The sequence below is a fragment of the Mytilus californianus genome, unplaced genomic scaffold, assembly GCF_021869535.1.
Source record: "Mytilus californianus isolate M0D057914Y unplaced genomic scaffold, xbMytCali1.0.p SCAF_44, whole genome shotgun sequence".
Lineage (NCBI taxonomy): Eukaryota > Metazoa > Mollusca > Bivalvia > Mytilida > Mytilidae > Mytilus > Mytilus californianus.
Window position 1 is genome coordinate 1,051,492 of NW_026262695.1, and position 25,137 is coordinate 1,076,628.

The following is a 25,137-nucleotide window of genomic DNA, read 5'->3' on the forward strand; positions in this document are numbered from 1 at the left end:
GCACCATCATAGCTTCATTTCCATCAGAAATACAAAGAATAAAAACTTACAATGTATAATCATTTATGGGGTGTACTCATATTCTATACACCTTTTGTTTCTTTTTTTAATTTCTAAATGATCGTATTAAAGCTTACAGATTGTATATTTCGTTGTTTATTAAATACGTTGGATAAATCCTCGAGTTTATCATCAGCTCAGTAGTCAGTAATTTGGTGCTTGCATGATTTAGAACAAAGATTGATTTCTAAAATTGTTAATCTCCAATTGGGACTGGGGAATAGAAATATGGTCACTTAGGTCCTCTTCCGACCGGCAATAAAACTTTTGCCTCAAGTACGCCACGTCCGGTCAGAATAGAGCGTACAGAAAAAAATACCACGCCCACTGCACGTTACAAAACCCTTGCAATAGTACTTTGAGGGTTCCGTAGGGGGTCTGTTGCAAAGTAACATTTCTGTCAATATCCAATATAACATCGTTTTCATTGGCAGTCTTAATTTCCCAACATTTCATCTAAAACGTCCTCTGTTGCAGAACCTACCAATTGGATTTATTGTTAATTTGTTCTCGTCCTGAACATGCATAAAATATTTGTCACTGGACGTTAAGCAATGAACAATTATTCATTCAAAATTGTCTGCTTACAAATTTAAAAATTATAAAGAACTTAGGTTTCAACTCCATCAGACAAAGTTGAACTTAGATGGATTTGGCTGTTTATTAGGTGCTTTTGGTCATATAAGTCTTCAAATATTTCGGTTCTCATACATCTTTGGTTTTCTATTTTTTTACCGTTTTTTCTTAGTTATCTTGCTCCTATGTTTTTCGTCACGGTCATATATATCATTCATAAAATATCCTTGACTGTAAAACAAAGGTAGCATGAAATGAAATGGAAATGATTATGAGTCCCTGTACTCTGTTCTAAAGACCGTTTTAAAAAGAACACAGTGATTTCTTATATATCTTAGTACTGCAAGGTTACGGCAAAATGTTTTCAGAATAAAAAAAAAACAAAAGACCTACCATTCCTACCTCAGGATGAACGTAACTTCAAATTGGGTGGTTAAGTCGGTTAGGTTCTTTTTCGGTCATGTTTTGAAATTCATCTAAATTGCCTGTATTTTACAAAGACTGGCACTTAAATATAACACAGTTCAAACAGATTATAAAGATGGATAAAACAAATCTTCGTTTTCGGGAAATTTTCATTTTCAAACAATATTCTCAAGCTTAGACCTTTCAAAAAGTTTCGTTTTGCCTTATTCTACATGTGTAACTTCCAAAAAGTATTTTTCGAAAAAAAAAAGAAGCAATACAATATTCAAACTCAACATGCGTCGGTGTAAGTTATTACATCGGTGAAATATAATTGTATTTAATACAATTAAAACATGTGTTACGTAGCCAATTCAAGGATATGCAATATTCGTAGACAACTGCATGATAGCGGTTTTCATTAAATAATGATAATTTCAGATATATGAAAAGGTACTAGACATGTATGTTTAAATTAATATTTACGGATGGACAATAGTATCATTTTAATATAGATAGCCTATAACCTACTAGAAGATACAATCAACATAACCTGTTCCAGCTCATGTTAATTCATCTAATTTACTGATGATTTTGTATAACATATTAGAAAACTATATACATCAAAGCTATTCAAATTTTGATACAATCAAAAATCTTTAAGTGTAATTATTGTCAATTTTATTTCCATCTCTTGTGCGTAAACAACACATACCAGAATTCGTCAATATATCTGATCAATGTACGTGTCCACACGTCGGTTTATTAAGGATACATAAGCAACTTTGCATCACATGACACTCAAACAGCCGGAGTCATGGAGGCACGACCGGGAGTTTTAATTTTGTTGCTTGTGACAGTCATACAGGCAGTAGTTGGTAAGTTGAAATTTTAAAGATGTTACGTAAATTAAAATAATAAAAAAAAAAATAAACGGATCATTTAACTTAAATTAGAATATAAGGATGTATGAAATTATAACATCGGTAATGTACTGTTGCATAGATCAATATATACTGATTTCTAATTATTATTTGTTTTTATTCTCTAATTTGATTGTTTTATAGTTTCATTTTCGTTGGAAAAAGGGGTTAGGGTTACAGTTGTTGATCTTAGTAAAAAATATTGGTTTACAGACTAGCAAAATATATTTCATACATATTCAGACTGAAAAAATAATACATAATTTTATGCAGCGTTTTTAAGACAAATAGGATAAACATAAAGGTACAGCTCTCAGTTTATACACGGCCGACACTCGGCTAACCGAGAGATTGGTCGGTTAATCTATATTGAGTATGCGGCTATATTGGCGGTTTGTCTGTTAATCGGGTTGGCTAAAGTCTGTTAATCAGGTGTTATCGAGAAAATCATTGCAAGGTCAGTATGTTTCATTGTATAACTTTTTAAATATATTTGTATCATAAAACCTATTCATGTCTGGCAAAACAATTCTGAGTACTGAATCCAGTGATATAATTATTTTTTTTCTAGCTTCGATAAACGATCTATAAAATGAAAAGGCGGGTTACTCATCAGTATATTTATACACATTTAACACACACAAATGTACACAAAAATGACAAGTTGGTTGAATTTACTTGCATGCAATATTTTGAACATCTAAAAAAGACAGGCATTATGTTTGTTAACCATATTAATATCATTATGTGAAAAATCTACACGAACAACTGTATTTTGGTGACATAAATCAATTTTTATTAAAAATCTGGTCTGTTAATTGGTCGGATGTATAAAACCCGGTCTGTTAATTGGTCTGTTAAGAGTTATGAATGACAATAAAAGTATAATTTGATTGCTATATGGGGTGTTATCGGAACAAATGGGTAGGTTCAAGACGAGTGGCTAAAATATACGGAAACAACACATGAACAATGAAACATAAATTTAGACAATGGAAATTGAAAATTGATAAAAATGGTTTCAAAAAGTGTAATATTAAAGTAATATTAATTTCATCAAAGAATGGTCGCATATATCATGTGGATTCTGTTTCATTGTTATGAATGACACCAATTTGTCATCTACATAGGTAACCGGTATATGAATCAGAGATAAACTTCGTAATGTAGGCTAAATAACTTACGATGGAAATACATCATTACTCGAAAAATGAAATTATTATTATGCTTTTGTTGTGATTTCCAGGAATATAAAAAACTTTCTTTGTTACACATTTTAAAAATCAGCACCCAACACAAATATTGAAAAAAACAAACTTACTAATGTCAATTTCTTGTTTAGAACCACGTCTTTCCAACGATTAGAAAACAACGGTCATATTCCGTACTTGGTACAGACATTTCTTTAGGCAGAAAGTGACAATGATGACTTGGAAGAAAAGACAATGCATACCGGAAAAGGCATGGAATTTAACCAGCTGCATGGCAACACATGACAGATTCATAGATGTTGCAGACTTTGAACAGACAAAAAAAATAAGGCTGATTGATAACTTGGCGTAAATAATAAATTCATGCTTATTCCATCGGCCAATCATTCCATATCACGCTATATTGAAGTGACACACCCTTCAATAAAATGCAAAGTAATAAAAATAAAATAAAAATGCTCTTACTATAAGGATACTGTTGCAGCGTTTTGCCATTTTTTTTTTACAAGTACATCTCATTTCTAACTTTTTCAATGGGAAAATATAAAGGTAGCAAAACTATTGCCGTGGCTAAATAACTCTTAACTGACACGATTTAAATTGTCCAACCCATTAAAAGACTTTATTCCCCTAATATTCATTTAAATGTGGTATTACTCAAGTTATATTACAATTAAAAAATATTTCTCAATGTCAATATATTTTTTAGAACCAAAGTACTATTTTGTGTCCTTTAAATGATATCTAAAAATGTTTTTTTTTCGCCTTTTATCAAAAAAATTGCTATGCGTATAAACATAAAAACCACATACTTGCGCGACGCCTTTTAGTTCTACTGAAAACTGCGCAGGCTATGAAATTATTTTACAGGTGGAAAATGTTCTATGATAGAAATCATTTTGTCAGACACTTTTCTTTTTTTTGATTTGGTTCTCATAATATGCCAAAAATCTGTATATTTAACAGAGTTTAACATTAAATTGTGCGTTTTACTCTTAACAGACGTATAACCGACCCGATTAACAGACCAACCGCCCATATAGCCGCATACTCAATATAGATTAACCGACCAATCTCTCGGTGAGCCGAGTGTCGGCCGTGTTATAGAATGATATAATGTTTCGTGTAAAAAAAAGGTGTATCATGTTGCTACTACAAACAAAAGTCTAACGTTCTATTAATAGTTTTCATTTCCTACTGACTATATATTTTTGTCAAAATATAATTAAATTGTTCACAAGTATACATATAGACAAAGCACATAAGCATGTAGGATTCCAGACATGCGCATTGCTTTCGTTTTTATATTTATTAAATGATATTTGCGAGTTTAAATATATTTGTTGGTCGGACAATTGGAAGCTAATGTACCTTTAAAAGTATTAGTATTGTAACAGTTCAATCATCTATGAATATATTTTTTATTTATTGCGGGGGGAAAAGAAGTAATTTGCGAAAACTAAAAAAAAAAACATTGTCATGTTCATCAAACAAAGTAATCAAGATACAGCAGGCAACGTATGGTAGATCTAATAGAAGAACGTGCAAACATTTATATTTAAAAACAACTCGTTGTTCTACGAAGAAACCCCTTGGCATCACAAGGAGGAATTGTAATGGGCGAAAATCGTGCTGTTGCTGCAAATAACGGGTTGTATGGTGATCCTTGTCCTCGGACATACAAATACGTCTTTGCAAATCACTCATGAACAATGATTAAGATATAGTAAGACTTACAACCCAATTATAATATTCCGTGTATGCAATTACATAAAAACCCCATTAGTCTACTGTAGATTTCATTTTTTTTTTTAATGCTAGCAATTTACCCTTCCGGATCACCTGAGATCACCCCCAGTTTTTGGTGGGGTTCGTGTTGCTTAGTCTTTAGTTTTCTATGCTGTGTCATCTGTACTAATATTTGTCTGTTTGTCTTTTTATTTTTGGCCATGGCGTTGTCAGTTTGTTTTCGATCTATGAGTTTGACTGTCCCTCTGGTATCTTTCGCCCCTCTTTTAAGTGGATTGTAAGAAAAAAATTTGTTTGTAGAGCTGAACTTATTGCTTTTTAAATTTTCGTTTTGTGGAATTATTCATTTTGTGCTTATTTTTACCCACCAATTCATAACAAAATATAATCCCACGTTAACAAATGAGTGCATAGTATACATTTCAATGCACTTAGTATATCCAACATTCATCCGCGCCATATGTCCAATTGTATACATTACGCATAATAAAATTATTCGTAATATTTCTTCTGAAGCGTTTTTTAGTGTTTTTTTTTCTATTTAAAATAGTCCAAAATAACTTACTTTCTGTCATCTTATTCTAACTGCTTCTGAAAATCTGAAAATACATCAATCTTTAAGTTAATAATTTGTCTGGTTACTGATATGCTTAACATGACATGAAGAGGATTAAAACCACTTATTCACAACCCTATTGCTTTTCATGTTAAATTCTGCATTATCAAGCATTCATAGCTATTTTGTCGTAAATTCAAATAAAGTGATAGTCATTTCATGTTAAAACAATACCTTATCCTGACTTGTGCTAAAAAAATCAACATACCTGTCATTGTATATTTGAGCGTACTGGTTCTCGAAAGTTTGGTAGTACAAAAAACAAGTACTTCTGATCTGAACAACTGGCAAATATGTCCTCCTATTCAATGATATAATATAAATATTTTATTATTATTCATAAGTGAAAATTTCACCATGAGTTTTAAAGTAATTCAAAGACCTTTAGCTATTATTATATATATCAAAATTACCCAAATATTGTACTTATTGAGAAAGTACACGAGTAGGAACTATTGTTTTTTAAATATGTACTACTTTTTGGTATGTTCTCTCAGACAGAGCCCGAATTGGTGGTTCGATAACCAGATTACAGCTCCTTTCAGTATTGTTTGCACTTATCTAAGAGCCGTATGAATTCAAAACTGAAAAAAACTCCTACTGACAAGGGCGTCTTTTTAGCCTTGCAAATTGTTTAAATAAGAAGCCACGTCTACCGGAAGTTAATAACCGTTATTGACTGGGTTTGAAGCCAACAACCGTTTTGCTTGGCCCAAACAAAGAAATAAGCCAAAAATACGAATAATGAAGGTGGCAGTTCAAACTGAAGGTCAATTGCAAACAAAAGACAGTTTGCTAAACACTTATAAATAGACGGGATTATCGTTCATCAGCTGTTTTATTTGACCCGAAAACTAAATAGATGCTTGAAACCGAAGGCTGACGACACCATTTTCAGTTGGAATATCAAACGCCAACTATTAACCGAGTATCACGTCTATCACTGTTTAAATTTGCCACCAAACTATAAATTGTCTATGAGACTTTTTGGAAACTAAACACAGTCAAAATATGAAGTTTTCTACATATTGTGAATAAATGCTTACTGAATAACTAATCTTAAATTAAATTATTTTTTTCTATATTTCTATTCGTGGATAAGTTATTTCTTTTCTTTACATTGACCACTGACTTTTAAATAGGAATAACACAGAACATGCAAGGAACTTTATCTTTTCCAACGCTTTTTACAAAGTCATCGACAATGTGTTAACTAAACCAATTGTGTGTTATATTAGAGGAGAGAAATTGTTTTTTAGTGGGAAAACATGGTATTAGGTATTACCATTAAATATGTCCTTGTCTAGGGAGATAGCCATACTCGCTTAACACGAAAGAACCCTTGCAACACCTTTTATAAAAAAAAAAAAAAAAAAAAAAAAAAAAAAACAGTCCATAAGTGGTTAGTTGTAATGCAAATTTCTGTTCCTATACAACGTATATGTACCCTTGTATAACATTGTCAGTCATTTGCGATCTTTATTCCGGTCGAACACTTTGCAGAGCTACCCTGTAGACCTTGACGTCCAATAGCATAAAATAATATGTCACTGGCAAATAACAAAACAACAAAAATCTAGTATTTCTTTGAGTTCATCTCTGCATTGTTGAACCGAGAAGTATGCTGCATAATCTTTAGTTGCAATTTGGATGTCTTTCTATATGAATTGGATTTTGAATAAAACAACTTATATACATATATGGAGTTATTTTCTTTCAGAACGAAAAGTCATTCTTTTGAAGAAACAACCTGGGCGATACCAAGTTTCAATGAAAGGTTACTAAAACATTTAATCCGCGTGTTGTTGCCAATTGTGTTTTATTGTACAATTTTCTATCTTTAACACTTTTTTACATTTAGACAGAAATAATTATTTAATTTGTGTATTAGGCTGAATCAAATACCCTTTACTCTATTAAATGACAAAATATTCCTAGTTTCTATAGGGGAACAGCCACGTTCTTTAAAAAAGGAGGGGGGGGGGGGGCTATAATATGTCATTCTGATTCTCAACTTTTGAAGATAAAATGTATTGCCAGACAAAAGGAGAGAAAACAATTCTTCTGAAAAGTTCGTTAAAAATTGTTGAAAAATAATCTGCTTTTCCGCGATAAAAATGTATTTAAACAAGAGAAATAACAAGGCACCCCTTTTATATAGAGTATACGATAATAACTTACAAAGTGACTTGCATTTGTATACCTCTTAAGAATTCAGTTGCTTCTAGCTTCATGCAATTACTATATCATTTATATTGTAACTGGACAGTGATTTCTAATATTTATACATATATCTAGATTAATAAGGTGAATGTTATTTTACATTAAAAATGAACCGTAGGGCGCTGTTATACCTTAACGTTTAAGAAAAGAATATCTCACTTCAATGTGATCGGTAAAATAGGATACAACTCCTGGAAATCTTTGCAGAAAAAAATAGTTTTTGACAGAATATAAGTCAGATCAAGCATACTTTAAGGTGTTTCTTGTTGTATAACACACATCGTGGTGTTAGGATTGCACAAAGAAAGATCTCCCTCCGGCTGGTCTTTCCTTTGATCAATCCTGACAACCCGAGGTCTGTTATACAACAAGAAACACATTACAATATGCTTTATCTATAACATATTCATCTTTCTTTACGTCACTTGCTTTTACAGGTATTATAATGGTAAAATGTTTGATATACAATTACTTTTGATAAATAATCATTTAATACATTTTTATCTCTTTCGGAATATCATGAATATGGAAAAAAACAATAAGTCTTTTGGTTCGGTGAATTTTTGGCCTAATTGACTTTTGAAAAACTGGTTGTTGGCCTCAGTGCATATCAGCTTTTAAAAAGTCAACAAAAACCACATATCTACCCTATCAAAAGATATTACTGTATAATATTAAACTAGTGACCGAATAGTACTGATAACAATCGTGTGCGCTACGCGCATTTATGACTAAATGTAATGTTGGATCAATCGTTGAATATTTTTCATTAATTCAATTTTTTATTAATTATTTTGTAAATATTTATCAATGTCAGCCATGAAACGACAACAATTACAATACCCATTGTTCGTACAATTGTCCATTTTGCCGGCATTACACGCAAGTGCTCGAGAAATGTCATTAACAAACTAAGTGTATAAATGGAAAATGCGTATGTAAATCAAGATACCAAGGTGACGGAGTTAGATCTTGTAAAAACAAGAAAGGTATGCATTTTAATAGTATATATTTTTATGACAAACATGTTTTTACTAATTAATAACTTATTTACCGATTTTTTTTAGTTTTCTATGTTGTGTTATGTCTACTGTTGTGTTCTTTTTGATCGTTTTTGCGTATTTTTGCCATGGCATTGCCAGTTTGATTTCGACTTATGAATTTGAATAGCTTTGGTATCTTTTGTCTCTCTTTTATTCATTATGACTGACTAAAATCAGCAGTTAAAACCTGTTGTCGAGGCGATTTTAAAACATCAAAATCGGAATAAAACGATAACGTTTCTCAGTGTCAACAAAGAAATTACAACGAATACAGTACATCGTTGTTTGTAAAGAGCTAAGTGTATAAAACGTTAATGTGACGAAGTAAGATGTTGTACACAAGTCAAATTTATGTACTATTTTATTATATCATTTAATGGTTTTTTTTACCAAAGAAGTTGTCGAGCTTCTTTAACTTCAGAGTCAGAATAAAACAAAAACGTTTCTTGCTGACAACACAGAAAGAACAAGTGTATAACCTCGTTAATTGTAAAAATTATAAAATTTAGGCAAGACATCTAAGTGCATGGGTAAATAGCATGGTAGAGCTCAGTACATAAATCGAAAATGCGTGTGTGCAGCAGGATACCAAGGAGACGTAGTAAGATCTTGTATAAAAGGTAACGGTATATATCATTCAAGTTCATGCTTAACATGTTTTGTATTCCCTTTTCCATTAGGACTAACTAATTTATCGAAAAAACTAGATGTCGAGTGGATCGTTGAAATATATGGTAAAAATTAATGGATTCCGCTTAAGCCGATGCTTGGGGCCGTCTTAAACTTTCAGTGAGGTGAGACTTTGTTTGCTTCATTTTGAAGGTCTCACTGTGACTTTGAGATGAAGAACAGAAACAAAAGCGCTTTTCCTTTGCTTTTTGTGTGCTTTTTGCTGTACTGATTTTGTGTCATGGATGTATACTCCAAATCATTTGTTTTTCTATTAGATATTAATCCTTCTCAGAAATAAAGTTACAAGAATTATAACTTATAATTCAATTATTTTCCATTTTGCAGACAAGATACGTAAGTACAAATGAAGCCAAACCACAATTTATAGCAAATTGAGTATATATAATATAATATAATATAATATAATATAGACGACATCGTGAAATTCGTAAATAGCCAAGCCCTTCCCGAGGAGAATTAATAGAAAATTACTCCATCGTGACCTTTGCTAGTCATCATTGATCCCATGGATATCCAATTTAAATGTCACAATATCAAATCACATTACTTTTGAGGTATCACTTAATCGTATAAACTCCCATTCAGTGTGATACGAGATATATCTCTTCATTTGTGAGATAAATAACAGGCCAAAAACCATTAGGACAATGTAGTTAATTTAATATCAAGTAGTTTTCGTTATAGATACCAAATGTTTTATTTTCTTACAATTATCCATATGCACTGGAATTTTGCATGTTATTGTTCATTGTTTATATGCAAGATGTCTGTATATATATATATATTTACAAATTTAGATCGTTCAGTGCTGTTTATTTGGAATTCTTATTGACGCAATCGTTCTTGTAACATCATAACTGTCGTCACCGTTAAAGCTTTAGAATTGTGCTAGTTCATATCGCACATTATTATTTTTATTTAAAGCATATATTTGAACTCTCTGTTGTAATTAGTCATATAACCTATGTCGTGTTTAACACATATTTAGAATTGTGCAAGCGTCTTACCTGATGTTCGGTTTGACATTTTTATTGTATAAATTTCAAGATTTGTATAGTTTAATCTAAGTAGACTGATATATGATTCATTCAACATCACAATCATATTTACTGATGAAGGATATCTGTTATCCGAAATATTTATAAATAATTACATTTATAGTTCCTTTTTTTGTTATTGGTGTTGTTGTGTACACTTTTTAGGCGTTTATATATATATATATATATATATATATAAGAAGATGTGATATGATTGCCAATGAGACAACTCTTTAAAATAGAAAAAATGCACAGGAATTGACAATTATAGTTCACCGTACGGCCTTCAACAATGAGTAAAACCCATATCGCATAGTCAGCTATAAAAGGCCCTTGAAATAACAAATGTAAAACAATCCAAACGAGAAAAGTAATGGGCTGATGTTGATTTCACCAGTAATAAAAACTAACTTAACCAGTATTTTGCTTAAGTAATATAAAGAAAAAAATACTTCAAGAAACGGATATATTTTTCAGCTTCAAGTAAATGGAAATGCTATCATTATACATTCGCAAACAAATTTGCAATGATAAAATTTGGAGAAAAATCGATATGTGAAAAACATGGTCGGAGGTTCACAGAAGGCATAAATAAAAACTATCCAGGTTGTGGAACTTGCTGGTGCTGTCAGAAGCCAAAAGGTAAAACATTGTTAAAACAATAAAGACAAATTTTAAATCATTTGGGATATTTTACCTATATAATTTCGTCAAAGGTAACTTGTGGTATTTTATTAACATCCGTTGGCCTCAGGACAATTATTAGACATAAGAAGATGTGGTAATAGTGCCAATGAGACAACTCTCCATCTAAGTCAAAATTTATAAAAGTAAACCATTATAGGTCACAGTACGGTCTTCAACACGGAGCCTTGGCTCACACCGAACAGTAAGATATAAAGGGCCCCAAAAAATTACTAGTGTAAAACCATTCAAACGGGAAAACCAACGGTCTAATCTATATTAAAAACGACAAACGAGAAACACTTATGAACCACATCAGCAAACGACAACTACTGAACATCAGATTCCTTATGTTCATTTATGGTAGGTGATCTGTTATATTACCTTTCAGTTTTGTAAGAATCCTACTGAGCACCGCCGTCTTTGCTTATTTTATTATTCAAACGGTATCGTATGTTTTTTTCTTTTGAAATTGCATATATAAGCCAACATTAAGAGCTGTCATAAGTCTTGGTCTAATTCCGGCTACAATGATTTTATATCATTCTAAGCTATAATTAAAATATATACTATAAAAATCCACTAATTCCAGACAAAAAACTGACAGCACAATGGCAGAAATCAGAATAACGACAAAAAAAAACAAAAAAACATAGGACAGTTTTGAAAAAAAAAGATTTTGTTTCCATTCAGGTGGATTTAATATCGAATCAAATCTGGTTATGGATGTGAAATCTTCAATATGTACAAGTACCGATGTTTTATTCAGGACTAGTTTTACTACAGGTTAAAATAGGCCATAACCTCGATCTAGACGAGATAATTTGACAATATCATCGCTTCAAACGAAAGTTCACAAAACACTATACAGAAAACTAAAATAAAAGTTGAGAAACGCGAAACTCACCAAAACACACAGTGGTCTCTGGTGCTCCGGAAATGTTAGCAGATCATGTTCTACCATTGACACACGTCGTGTTACGCCTACAAATTACATTGATATGTTATAGTGATAAGGGATCACGCAATAACGGACTGGTAATTGACTCTTAACTAAGGTTTTCTCAAGCTTTTAGGCTCGATAGATGCACATGTTTTGACAGTATTTCCAAAAATATTTTAGAGTTTACAGTATACACTGATGAAAGTATACCAGTTCTACTTATGGCTGTTGGAAAAGTTCGATATAAAACAAAATTGTGACCTTTTTCAGTTTTTTGATAAGTTGAAATTCAACGTCATAATTTTGTAAAAGTGGTTCTTTTAGCAACTAGACTTAGATTAGCCAAGAAACACCTACAAATCGACTAATATCAACAGTTACCGCTAGTATCTCAAAATTTAAACACTTAATACTAAATGGGAGTTGAATTCGTGTTGTCTAGCTTAAAGATTTTTTTGTAGCTTTTTTAATGAAATTTGTCATGCCATTTTGTATGTAAATTTTCTAAGCTGTCAAAAGAAAATCCAAACGCCAAATAGGTATAAATATAAACTACTCTCAGATTATGGCATCAATGTAGATAATCCTAAAAGATTTAGTATCAAGTTTAAAATAATGGCTAGCAATGATGCCCATTTGGCTTTGATATCTTTCAATAATGAGAACAAGCCTTTGTATGAGTTAGTATTATGTGGTTGGACTAACTATCTCCTTCAAAACCAATATGACACTTTCAGGGGGGGTCCGGATTGGGTTAACAGAGTGGAGAATAGTGTGAAAAATGTGCGGAATAAATGGCAAAATACATAAACAATACAGACAAATAGGGCAAACAAAAAAAGAATAGGAAATAATGGTGTGCTAAAATATAAAGAATAGAGAATAATGGGCAGAAAATTAAAAAAAATACAGACAAACCTAAAAAATTAAAGAAAACAGAAATGACGGACCCCCATCTAAACCCTCATTTAGTTGTTACGATATACAGAAGCTTGGTTTTCCTATTATGCTTTCTTCGATAAAGGTTTGATGTGTAATCTTTAATTTTCTTTGTAGAGGTTTGAAGACTTGAATGTCTTTTGTATTGGAGGGGAGCATGCTGTTTTCTGTTTTGTTTCTATTAGTGCGATTTGGCCGTCTTCTATGCCTCTTTTTTTCTACTGACGTAAATTACATTTATATCTTAATAAAAGAGGGACGAAATATACAAGAGGGACAGTCAAATTGATTGGATGTAAAATTAGTGAGGAATTGTTTAAGGATATGTGGTTTTGCTGTAAAACATCTCTGCGTCCTTTTTTAAACATTTAACTATGAAAATTTCTTTTTTCTTCCACATTATTATTTCTTTTTGGCGTCTATTATGAATAATTAAAAACTATTTTTTACTCCCTACTATATTTATAATTAAGTAAGCAGTGCATGACATCGCTTAATAAAACTCTTGACTCTATTTATTTATTTATTTACACTTATCCTTTATGATATAGCCTCCAATATTATCAGAGCCATAAACTTTAGATTACACATAGTCAGGGATCATTTTTAACATCTATTAAATCTATACCATCCCATTAGTTGAAATGACGTGGATGATAAGAACTAGAAGTCTTCGTACGACCTTCATCAATAAACAAAAACTTTACTGTATAGTAAGCTATTCAAGCAAGTTCGGTAGCCCCCTTCTTCATCTGTGAGTGGTGTTTCAATTCAATTTCTAAAAGTCAACAACAATTGAATGGACTAACTTATTTGATAATAAATAAATAAAAGTGTGTTTGTCTATGCAGGCAAACCAAGTAATTGCAAGGGGAAATGTCACAAAAATGGTAAATGCAAAAGAGGAAGATGTAGATGTAAAATAGGATACACAGGAGATGGCATTAACGTTTGTTCCAGTAAGTACCACTTACAAAAATAAAAAAGGGCATCATGTAATGTATATTTCAGCTAAAGGTATTTTTAATTTGAAAAACAAACTTGTCCACATCTGAGGATCAATTTCATTATATTGGACCATAGGCGATAGTGTGGTGTATTAAATGCAGCATCTTTCAATTTGTATTTGACTTAAACCAAAGGTTGCAAGATTTTAAAAATATAGCTGATTTGGTTTGATGGCTTATAAAAGACAGAACAGTTGTGATTCAACACACCTTCGGGTTATGGTTCTATTCTTCGCATTTATTACATAACGTGGCTTTAATCTCTAATTATATGAACATTTCAATTGCTCTTACTTTTTTTTGTGTATTCAAAGGTTGATGTATTAACCAATTGTTGTTACTTTTGTCACTTCCTCTGAAGTGTTTTTGTCATAAGAGTTACCACACATGGTTGGAAAACATCTAAGCGTTTACGCCATCGTTTAAACTTGATACACCATCAGTCTACCTCCTAAGGTTTAGATTTCATTTGTTTTGTGTCATGGCAACAATAGTCAGCTTATTTCCACGTTTCGTTTGATTAACATCTATTTCGAACAAAAAGTTTTAGTGTTCGTTTTTTACTTAATACTTTATAATTCTTGGTTTAAAACAGATCATTTGACGGCGGTGAAAATTAAGCATGATGAAGTGCTGAGTACGAGAAAGAAAGATAATTGATAATTGATAATAACTTTTAGTAGAGAATTTGCATACACATATAGTACAGGTTACAAAGACTCTTTTGGGAGGTTTGTCCAGCCACAAAACCAGGTTCAACCCACCATTTTTTTCTTAAAATGTCCTGTACTAAGTCAGGAAAATGGCAATTGAAATATTATAGTTCGTTTGTGTGTGTGTTACATTTTAATGTTGTGTTTCTGTTGTGTCGTAGTTCTCCTCTTATATTTGATGTGTTTCCCTCAGTTTTAGTTTGTAACCCGGATTTGTTTTTTTCTCAATAGATTTGTGAATTTCGAAAAGCGGTATACTACTGTTGCCTTTATTTAAATTTAGTTTCGTTATTAATGTTAATTTTTTCAACGTCATTCTAACAGCTGTATGATAATATGCAGATATGTTGTTTCTTTCAATGAACTTGATATGTTTTGTATATTCTCTATCGCCAGAAAGTTGTACATGTTCAGCGAGCGGCGATCCGCATTACAGATCTTTCGACGGACAAGGATTACATTTCATGGGAACATGTAAATATACTTTGTCTCAATATGTTAACCCAAGCAGTACATGCAGATTTCATGTTCAAGTCAAGAATGAAAACAGAGGAAATAAACGAGTCTCATACATGTATACAAGATCTGTTCATGTAGTCGTCAGAAAGACGAAGATTGACTTGTTAAAGAATAGAGCTGTCAAGGTAAAATCTCAAAATTTAGTATTGATATGATAAGCTTTGAAGAAAAGAGCCAAAAGATACCAAAGGGATATTCAAATTCATGAATCGAAAATAAACTGACAATGCCATGGCAAAAAAAACCCAAAAAACGATCAAAAGACAGGAGGATCTTTAATTAAAATATCAGAGAAAAGATAAGAAATGAGTAAATAGACACTCTCATGAAAAGAGGCGGAAGATACGAAAGAAACATTGAAGATAAACTAACAACATCATAAAAAAATACGAAAGTCGACAGAAAAGACAAGCAAGTTCACACATGACTATAATCAGTACATGATGAAAATAACTATGATTCATGCATGTTAAAAAAAAACCAACATATTAGCCGAATTTAAACAGTAACATTCTCATTATATCTGAGACTCTGTGAACTTTAAACACGGCGAAAGATAGAAAAAAGGGACAATCAACATTAATATCGAAGGGAAACCGACAGAAGCCATGGCAAAAAAAAAAAAAAAAAAAAAAAAAAAAAAAACGACGAATACTCAAACAAGTCTGCATAAAACTACAAAACTGACAAACTGACCACCACGATCTCTCAAAACCCGGGTTACTCCCACGTGCTCAGTAAGGGCCAGTTGGTCCTGTTAAAGGTGTGGTACCCATCGTTTTAAATGCTTAAATAAATGAATAAATCCTTTCACAACAATCCTTGACAATCAAGAATAATGCAGCCTTCTAGAGTTATAAACCTTGACTGAACCGAGCTATAAATATATTGAATCGATATTGGTTGAGTTATAAATGTACTATCAATCTGAATGTGACTGCTTATTTATACATCTCAAGGAGCCAATCCTCTTTGTAAGAGTAGTTGTAAGTTCCAACTAGATCACAATCATATAAGATTTGACTGTTTATTCTTACCTAAAAAAAAACAAAGATCCCCCTTGAAAGAGTAGTCGTAGGGTAATTTACAATATTCATTTCTGATTACATTATAAATGTCTGAAGCAAAACTTTGATTTTTTTCCTCACGTTTTCGTAGAATTTAACATACAATCGGTCAAAAAACTTTATACATCAATCATTTTATCAGCTTTTTGTGGAATGTTCAAAACTTAAACAGGGGCTTCTTTAATATTACGAAATGACATGTAAAGACAACAGATCGACTTAAAAAAAAAGATTTTGCATTTTGTTGATGAATGAACTAAGTGTTAGGCAGTCAACATTACATGTTTACGCTTACATCACCAATAGCAGCCTGTTCTGTTGAACCATTTTGGAATGTTTTATTTTAATAAACACAGCTGTGAGCTTATATTATTTGCCTTATTTCTCATTTAGGTCTTTTTCTCAATGTCATCTAGTATTTCTTATGAAAACTCACATCTACGTTTTATGTGAATCTTGGTATAAAATGATAAACGATATATATGCTATTATGAATGAAAAACCGCTGTTGATATTCAAAAAGCAAACTCATATTCCTAAATTCCATCAACATTTTATAACAATGAAGACAGAGCTTGTTTTTGATGAAAAAGCATTTAAAAAGAAAGGATATTTATTTGACTGAATTGGTTTGGAAATTTGGAAATTAATGATTAATTACAGAATAGCCATTTAAGTATTATTGCCTTACAAATCTTTTGTTGTAAATTGTATACATATTTCATTTCTTAAACCAAACTCAAACAACTCAAAAACAGTCCATTGGTACTACATGCATATACTTTGTAAAAATAGAACCCCTAACAAGAACGAAAATAACTTTTTGTAATCTCAATTTTTAGTATCATGATGCTTTATGGTATACAATGAGTTAAAACAGGACTGACCTAGAACAAACTAAATGAAAAGACGTTGTCACTCCTTCAATCAGTAATACAGTACTATGATCATATACACATATGAATAATTACATTACATGTATGTTTCACGAGAATTCGCTGGTTTGATTGGCTAACATCAATCGTGCGACATTCAAAAATTTACCTTCATATCAAAATGAATGTTACATTTGTGATGAAACGTGCTTCCACAAAAAAGTGCACAGGTAAATAAAAGAAAAACTTGATAAACATTTTTTTTTCATGAGCATAAAAGTGTAATTTTATTGGGGTGTAAAAGTGATGATCGTTCACACATTTTCAGAATGAAGCATTTCCACGCTTCATACAAAATGTGCTTCAGTAAACACTTTTACACACCAATGAAATTACAAAAAGAAACATTCATTTCTTAATTGTTTTTTTCAAGTTGTTCTGTTCATTTGTAGGTGGATGGAATTAAAAGATATCTACCATATAAAACTGGATATTTCAGTATCATAAATTCAGGACGCTATGTGAGACTAAAAACTACATGTAACGTCTTAATTACATGGGACGGGAAAAGCGCAGTAACTATATCGGTACCGAGTCATTTCAGGCAAAATTTAATTGGCTTGTGTGGAAATTGTAATGGCATTAAAGATGATTTTATAACAAAAGATGGTTTGGACGTGCGCACAAAACCGGACAAGTTTAAGCTTATTGGTGAAAGTTACCTGATTCGAGAAGGCAATAGCGAAAAGTAAGCGTTCAACACGTACAGTTATACATAATAGGTATTTGGGCTATAGTCAATATCAATACAAAAAAAAAAACATAAAAAAATTAATTCAGAACTTAATACAATAGCACGAAACAATACTGAATATCTTTACAGAATGATACCGCCCAATCGCTCTCAACCAAGATAAAGAATTTTGGAAAAAAGTTTTATATTTGGTCATGATAAGTGCTTTGTAATTGAATAGTTTTTCACAATGATGAAAGAATGAACAAAATGAAAAAAAAAATACATGATCTCAAAACATTTTGCGTGATCAAAAGGATTGGAAACTGGATTTTTTTTTTCTTATTTTGTTTCTGCGTCCTTTTCTTCTTCTGTTCTTTTTGGCCATATTGTTTGGTCATTGACGTTTATACCATTGCGTATTACATGAATAGTTAATCATCAGAATAGATCATGGGGAATTTTAATATATTGATAGGATTAAGTGTATCAATATTAAATTGTTGATTACTGAACGCTATTTGGCATAAAAGTGACAGGTTAATCTAGCTATAAAACCAGGTTTAATTAATCGTTTTCTACATAGGAAAATGCCAAGTCAGGAATATGACAGTTGTTTTCCATTCGTTTAATGTAATTGAGCTTTTAATTTTTCCATTTGAGAATGCACTTTTCGTTTTGAATTTTCCTTGGAGTTATTGGGGTATTTTTGTTATTACTTTTTTTGTATTGATATTTTGTCATTAATTTATATTTAACTTAAAAAACTATTAGCAAACAAATAACAGACATTTTCCCAAATAAACAAGTGCCGGATTGTACTAAAGCATGATCAAAATTTATAAATAGTTTGTCGACATGATTTTTCGAAACTCAATTCAGGTGTGGCGTGACAACCCCACCGGATCCTTGTACGTCAGCACTGAGAAACAAAGCAAATGGAAACTCCGCCTGTGGCCAGTTAAATCCAGCTAACCCAAGCAGCCCGTTCAAAGACTGCTCACAAGAAGACGCGGCATTAGTTCAAGACATATATGACACTTGTGTTTATGACTACTGTGCATACAGTGATCAACCAGATATATTAAATACAATTGTTTGCGAAGCTGCTGAAGGCCTAGAAGAAAGATGTGAAAACATGGGTGTTGATATATCATGGAGAACAAAACAATTTTGTCGTAAGTGTTCTGTTCCAAATTTATTTCTAGTATAAACGATCAATCATCCTTTTAGAATTTACTTTTTAAGAAGTTTAATGTTGAGTTCGTCACTATGGCTATGCCAAAATATGAATTATGTACAAAAAATGAATTTTGATAACGATGTTTTAATCGATTATCGGAAGTGAAAATATAACGCGAAAAACACATCGTTGCGAATATATGAAACTTTTGTCTTCTCTTAAATGAAAATAACTACAATTAACAAACAAAAAATGGAAAAAATAAATAGCCTATAACTCTGTTAGTACTGTGTTTTTATGTGAAAATAGATTGGTTGACATAATTTACTGTTAAAAAAGAAATCCTCTTCGATTTAGAAAACTTCTCAATGTGACTTAAACAATATTTCCAATAATCCATGTTTTTATTTATCTTGTTATTATTCAAACGATAACGATATAAAATTGCATTTTGATCCACGGAAACTAACTTTTTACTACATGTTTGTTGGTTTTAACCTTATTAACATATCAGAATGCTTATGTATATTCTTTAAAAAATCTATTAAACTTCAGGACGAAATTTGCAGGATTTTGAGGGAAACGCGTAGCTCCAACTGAAAAAGATGTAGTGTATATTGCGCAGATTGTTCTTGCATTTTCATATACACTTTCAGACACAACCACTTTCGTGTAGTTCAATTACAAATGAAAATTCAAAAATTCACAAATATTCATACTATGTATGTAAATACCAAGATGTATCTAATTTTGAATGAAAAGTTGTGCAGTCTACACATGTCACAACTCCCCCAGCTCCGTTTGATTCAATGGAATCTATAAATATTGACATGGCATGCATTATATCTGAAATTACAACTACATTTATTTATTTTGAATAGCTTTTATATGTGAAGACAATATGGAATACAGTAGTGCTATAAGTGGATGCCCAGCCACGTGCGTTGATCTACATGCCCCCAAAACATGCAAACTACCCCCATCAGAAGGATGTCAGTGTAAAGAAGGATTTGTACTCAGTGACAACAAATGTATACTGATAGCTCAGTGTGGTTGCAGGCTACCTACCGGTGAATACTATCCAGTTAGTTATTAAACTTTAAAACACATAAAGATATTAAGCTTATAATTTGGAAAGCAAGACGCGCGAGTCATGCTCATCAGACTCATTACTGGCGCTGAAACAAAAACCTAAATAGTGTGCTAAAACAATTCAAGTCTTAAGGATGTACTAAGGTCAGGTTTAGGAATTTGTGTCAGATTTTCGGACTCCTTGGTTTTTTTCCTACGATGCTGGGTAAAATATTTTGCCCCATAACACCCATTTTTCTTTTCATATAAGACTTCAATAGCTTATAAAAGGTCATTTACCAAAATTTAAGCCGATTCTAGAATTCTTTTCTTTCGATTTGAGACCCAAATAACACCAATGCAAATATAAGGTAAAAGTCCGAGACAGCCTTTTCCCGCCATATAAAAAAAATTAAATATCTCGAAAAGGAGTTCCATAACCTATCAATATTGTTAACTTATTTTGTTCCTTAACTAATGCTCTTTCGACTAATAATATCAATTTTAAATTCTAGATTTTTTTAATTTCAATATTTTTTTATTTTTTTTAATTTTTCAAATTTTAAAAAGTACATCCTTAAGTGTATTGAATAATTCAACATTTCAAAATAAGATATGTATTCATATTATTTCAATGGAAAGATTTGTTACTCTCATTTCGGTTTTTGAAGGCGACCATATATGCATCTTATTTTTGTTTTATGGTTGTACACCGTTTAGTTTAATACTCTAAACAACGATTAAATCGATTCAAGAACGATATATAAAAGAAGCTGGACATTGACTATCTTTAATTGAAATTCGAAACTCATTTGCTTGATACTTCCATATTCAGCTGTAAAATACAATTTTGTCTTTTTGCAATTAGATTGATACAGAAATTACATCTAGAGATTGTAGGACGGTGTCCAGATGCGTTGCCACAAAATCGGGTTACGCAAAAATACAAGTCATTAGACGGCAAAAATGTCACAGTAATGCACAATGTAAATTACTCAATGGCGTTTATGATTGTGCTTGCGAAGAGGGTTTCAAAGGAGATGGAGTCAAACAATGCAAAGGTATTGACACCTTTTATGTCTACATAGACGTATTAATCCTTATATACAAATGTGTTTTGCATTACTTATAATTGCATTAGTTCAGGCAAATTATTGCATCACAATTTAAAACATTTGAGATCATCATTTAAAATTGACTGTTGAATGAAGTCAAAAGGTTATTAGGTGACAAAATACTAAAAGTGTAAATACGTTCATAGTTGTGTGGTTTTACCTTCGTAGTGTTCAGGAATAAAGATAATGTGAAGTTAAGGATAAAATATGGATATGCTATGAAAAGTAAATATATTAATCATCGCAATATACATTTTTTTCCTAAACGCAATCTGTTGATGCAAAGCAAAATTTGGTTCATTTTTGTTTTTTCTGGTTTTAAAAAGCTGCAAACTGTATTTATTTTCCTTTGTGATCATGTTTTTTTCCGGTTTGTCATGTTTTTCTTTATTCTGAAACGATTATGATATTCCACTCCCAGCATATATTGAACAAACGTTTTGACTAACGACAGACGACATCTGCTAAACTTGTATCACTTAAATATCGTAACGTGATTGTGGCTGGACATTTTGTCTTTGAACCATTTCTGACTAGAAAAAAGTATAACAAAAAAACTGAACTCCATGGTAAATCTAAAAACAGGAAGCCCATAAGAACTGAAGAAATCAAACGTCATCAACTAACGAAATGAGTGAAAAAGACCTCTCATTTTCCTGACTTGTCCGAGGAAAATAGTGGGTTTAACCTGTTTTTTTTAGCTCGTTTAAACCAAACAGACACAACGACAATAAATAATATATAAAGTTTTTTTTCTTCTAATTATTTAATGAAAAAAAAAAACAAATAAAAAAGTATCCATGTTCTCGTGATTTATACTTTGTTTATCAAAATAATACAAAAATGGTATTCAAAGGTAAGCCACAACCTGGTACAGAAAAAGTGATATGTGAGGGCTTTAAAAGTAAAATTACATGTCCATGGAAGAAAACAATAAGAATTTTGGAAGCAACATATGGAAGAACTGAAATGGGCAAATGTAGAAGTTCAAATGTGAAAACGACATCATGTTCATCTGACAAACCACTTCCTATAATAAGAAAACATTGTGATGGAATGAAATCATGCATGGTATCAGCAAATAACGGCCTGTACGGTGATCCTTGTGTAGGCACATACAAATACGTTACTGTTCGATACGTCTGCGAAGGTATTTCTTAAACTGTTTAGAATGCACCTAGTCACAATTATGTGGTAATGGTACTTCACATCGTTTAATATGTATATTTATTTTAGTCTTTTTACTTACAAAAAGGGCTAAAGATAGCAGGGGATTTTAACAACTCGAGGATGGACAGTAATTGATTCTCAAAGCACACATTTTATTAATACATTTGTGAGTCCAAATTTTACATGTTTAGCTTTGGATAAGTGTTGAAGGTGATTACAGCGTAAACGTTCTGTATGCAATGAATTAAAACAGACTCGTCAAAAAATTGATTTTTTCAAACGAGATTAAATCAACATATACTATAGAATTAATTTACAACCATAAAAATGCCGAGTTCTAAGGAAATTTTATACAAAACATTTATTGGTATTTTTTTCATATGCTGACAAATACATCATAAGTTTACTATTAGTATCAGTTAAATGACCTTTGTTAGTCTTGTATGTTTTTTTAATTTTAGTTTATTTAATATATGTTTTGGAGTTTAGTATGACGTCCATTTTCACTGAACTAGTACACATTTGTATCTACATGTAGGGGCCAGCTGAAGCCCGCCTCCGGTTGCGGGATTTTCTCGCTGTGTTGAAGATCCATCGCCTGTTTTCTGCTCTTTGGTCGGGTTGTAGTCTCTTTGACATTACCTATTTCCATTCTCAATTTTATATTATATACGTAATGAATCGGTATAGCTATTGATAAGAACTTATGTTTTCTTTAGAAACAGGACCCGAGTGTGGATCAAGCGTTTGTCATCCAGAAGCAAAATGTCACAATGGTCGATGTGTATGCAAAATAGAGTTTGTCGGAGACGGTGTAAATAGCTGCATAGGTATTATGTTATATGTTTAGTAGAATAGATCGTCAAGGAAATATACAATCTACGTACAGAGCTTGTTTCCTTTCCGTATACTCAGTACACTACAATACAATGACATATTAAGTGTAGTGATACGAAGTAAGTACGGAACGGATGTGAGCTCTGCGCCGGAGATTGGGAAATATACTAGCTAATTTTGCATGGGAACGAACCAAATGGTCAAGATGTTTGAGTACTTAACCTTTTATTCTTCTTTTCGGCCTTAACTGTTAAAAAGTCTGTAAGTTCATATAAATACAACATTTTCATTGTAACAAAGATGGAAATAAAAGATGAAGGGTATAGATCAAACTTTCAAGATATTCAAGAAACAGTTATGCTGACCACCTTTCCTTAAAGTTGTGTTAAATATATTTTTCTTGACCCACTTCTTATTTCATTATTAAAATGTAAAAAGAAATCATTTTTATTTTAAAACTTGTTTAAATGCACACATTTATAATACCGTAAATACAATTTGGCAATATGTTGATGATATGATTGTAATTATAATATTCTATGATGAATGTTTTGATTATGAAAAATGTGATTGGACCTATATTAAGGTATAGATTCCACAGATAACACGACCTTTTAATTATAAGCATGACATTTTACTTTGCATTCCAAATTTTGATCACAAGCATGCGTTTAAACCATCAACATCTATCGTGCGTACTTAACTAATTATCAATGAATTCATTTGTGTTGTGTTTATGGTAGCAAAGGTAATGGAATAACTGAAGATGTTTTTTTTAATTTATTGTATTTCACTACAGAGACATGCACCTGTGTTGCTAGTGGAGATCAACATGTTAAAAGTTTTGATGGACAAGCCATTCACTTTATGAGAATATGTACCTATACCATGATCAAATCAACATCCATTGATAAATGTGGTGGTTTTGAAGTTCAAGTGCAAACTAAAGACCGTGGTTCAAACACAAGAGTCTCATATACACAATATGTTTTGGTCAAGTTAGCAGATGCTACAATTCGGCTAGATAAAAATAACATCGTTTTTGTAAGTAACTGATTGTAGGTCGATAATCTGTTTTTCGCTATTTTACCTATGAAGACATTGTTAATTTCCTTGACAACGGCACGTGTTCCCTTAGTTTCTAGCGATAATATTCATATCACTCAACTCCGTTTTCATATCACTCGACGCCGCTGAGAACGGAAATTATCAGTCAGCAAGATCAAAGGAAAAATTCTTTTTTCGATCATGAAAATGTTAAGTTTTGTTATTCAGGTACATATCTTATAACTCAACAGAATAGGTCTATTAATGGTAAATTGTACAATAACTAGAATAAAATTATCCGTTACATATTGTGTTTATTTTTCAAAACAATACGGTCGAGCGAAACTTGTGTGACGCATAGAAAAACACGTACACTACTGTATATCCCGTCAAATTCGAAAATACAAAGTGATATACTCTATATACTGATATAAAATTAAGAAGATGAGAAATGATTGCCAATGAGACACACATCCAGCAGGAATCAGTTGGCGTAGACGTTATTATACGGTAATGAATTTTAAAAGATTAAATAATGATTAAATGTATTTACTTTAAAACAACTGCTAGAAGCATCATCGTTCTGATATACATATTCATTTTTGAAATTGCCATTTAATAAAAGACTTTCTGTTTTTGGATAATCCATGGAGTTCCGTATATTTGTTATTTTATTTCTTCGTAAGAAAAACGTTTAT

General features: G+C 31.6%; 1 protein-coding gene across 1 annotated transcript in view; it reads left to right on the top strand.

Annotated features, from left to right (window-relative positions):
• The first annotated feature begins 1,827 nt into the window (after window positions 1-1,827).
• Window positions 1,828-25,137, top strand: part of LOC127699933 (zonadhesin-like) — a 36,430-nt gene continuing 13,120 nt past the window's right edge. Inside the window, exons 1-11 of the mRNA XM_052203311.1 lie at window positions 1,828-1,919; window positions 11,014-11,178; window positions 13,954-14,061; window positions 15,219-15,466; window positions 17,736-18,031; window positions 18,899-19,194; window positions 20,081-20,283; window positions 21,139-21,331; window positions 22,242-22,535; window positions 23,275-23,385; window positions 24,192-24,436. Of these exons, the coding sequence (XP_052059271.1) occupies window positions 1,859-1,919; window positions 11,014-11,178; window positions 13,954-14,061; window positions 15,219-15,466; window positions 17,736-18,031; window positions 18,899-19,194; window positions 20,081-20,283; window positions 21,139-21,331; window positions 22,242-22,535; window positions 23,275-23,385; window positions 24,192-24,436 (2,220 nt within the window). The 5' untranslated portion in view covers window positions 1,828-1,858. The remainder of the gene's footprint in view (window positions 1,920-11,013; window positions 11,179-13,953; window positions 14,062-15,218; window positions 15,467-17,735; window positions 18,032-18,898; window positions 19,195-20,080; window positions 20,284-21,138; window positions 21,332-22,241; window positions 22,536-23,274; window positions 23,386-24,191; window positions 24,437-25,137) is intronic.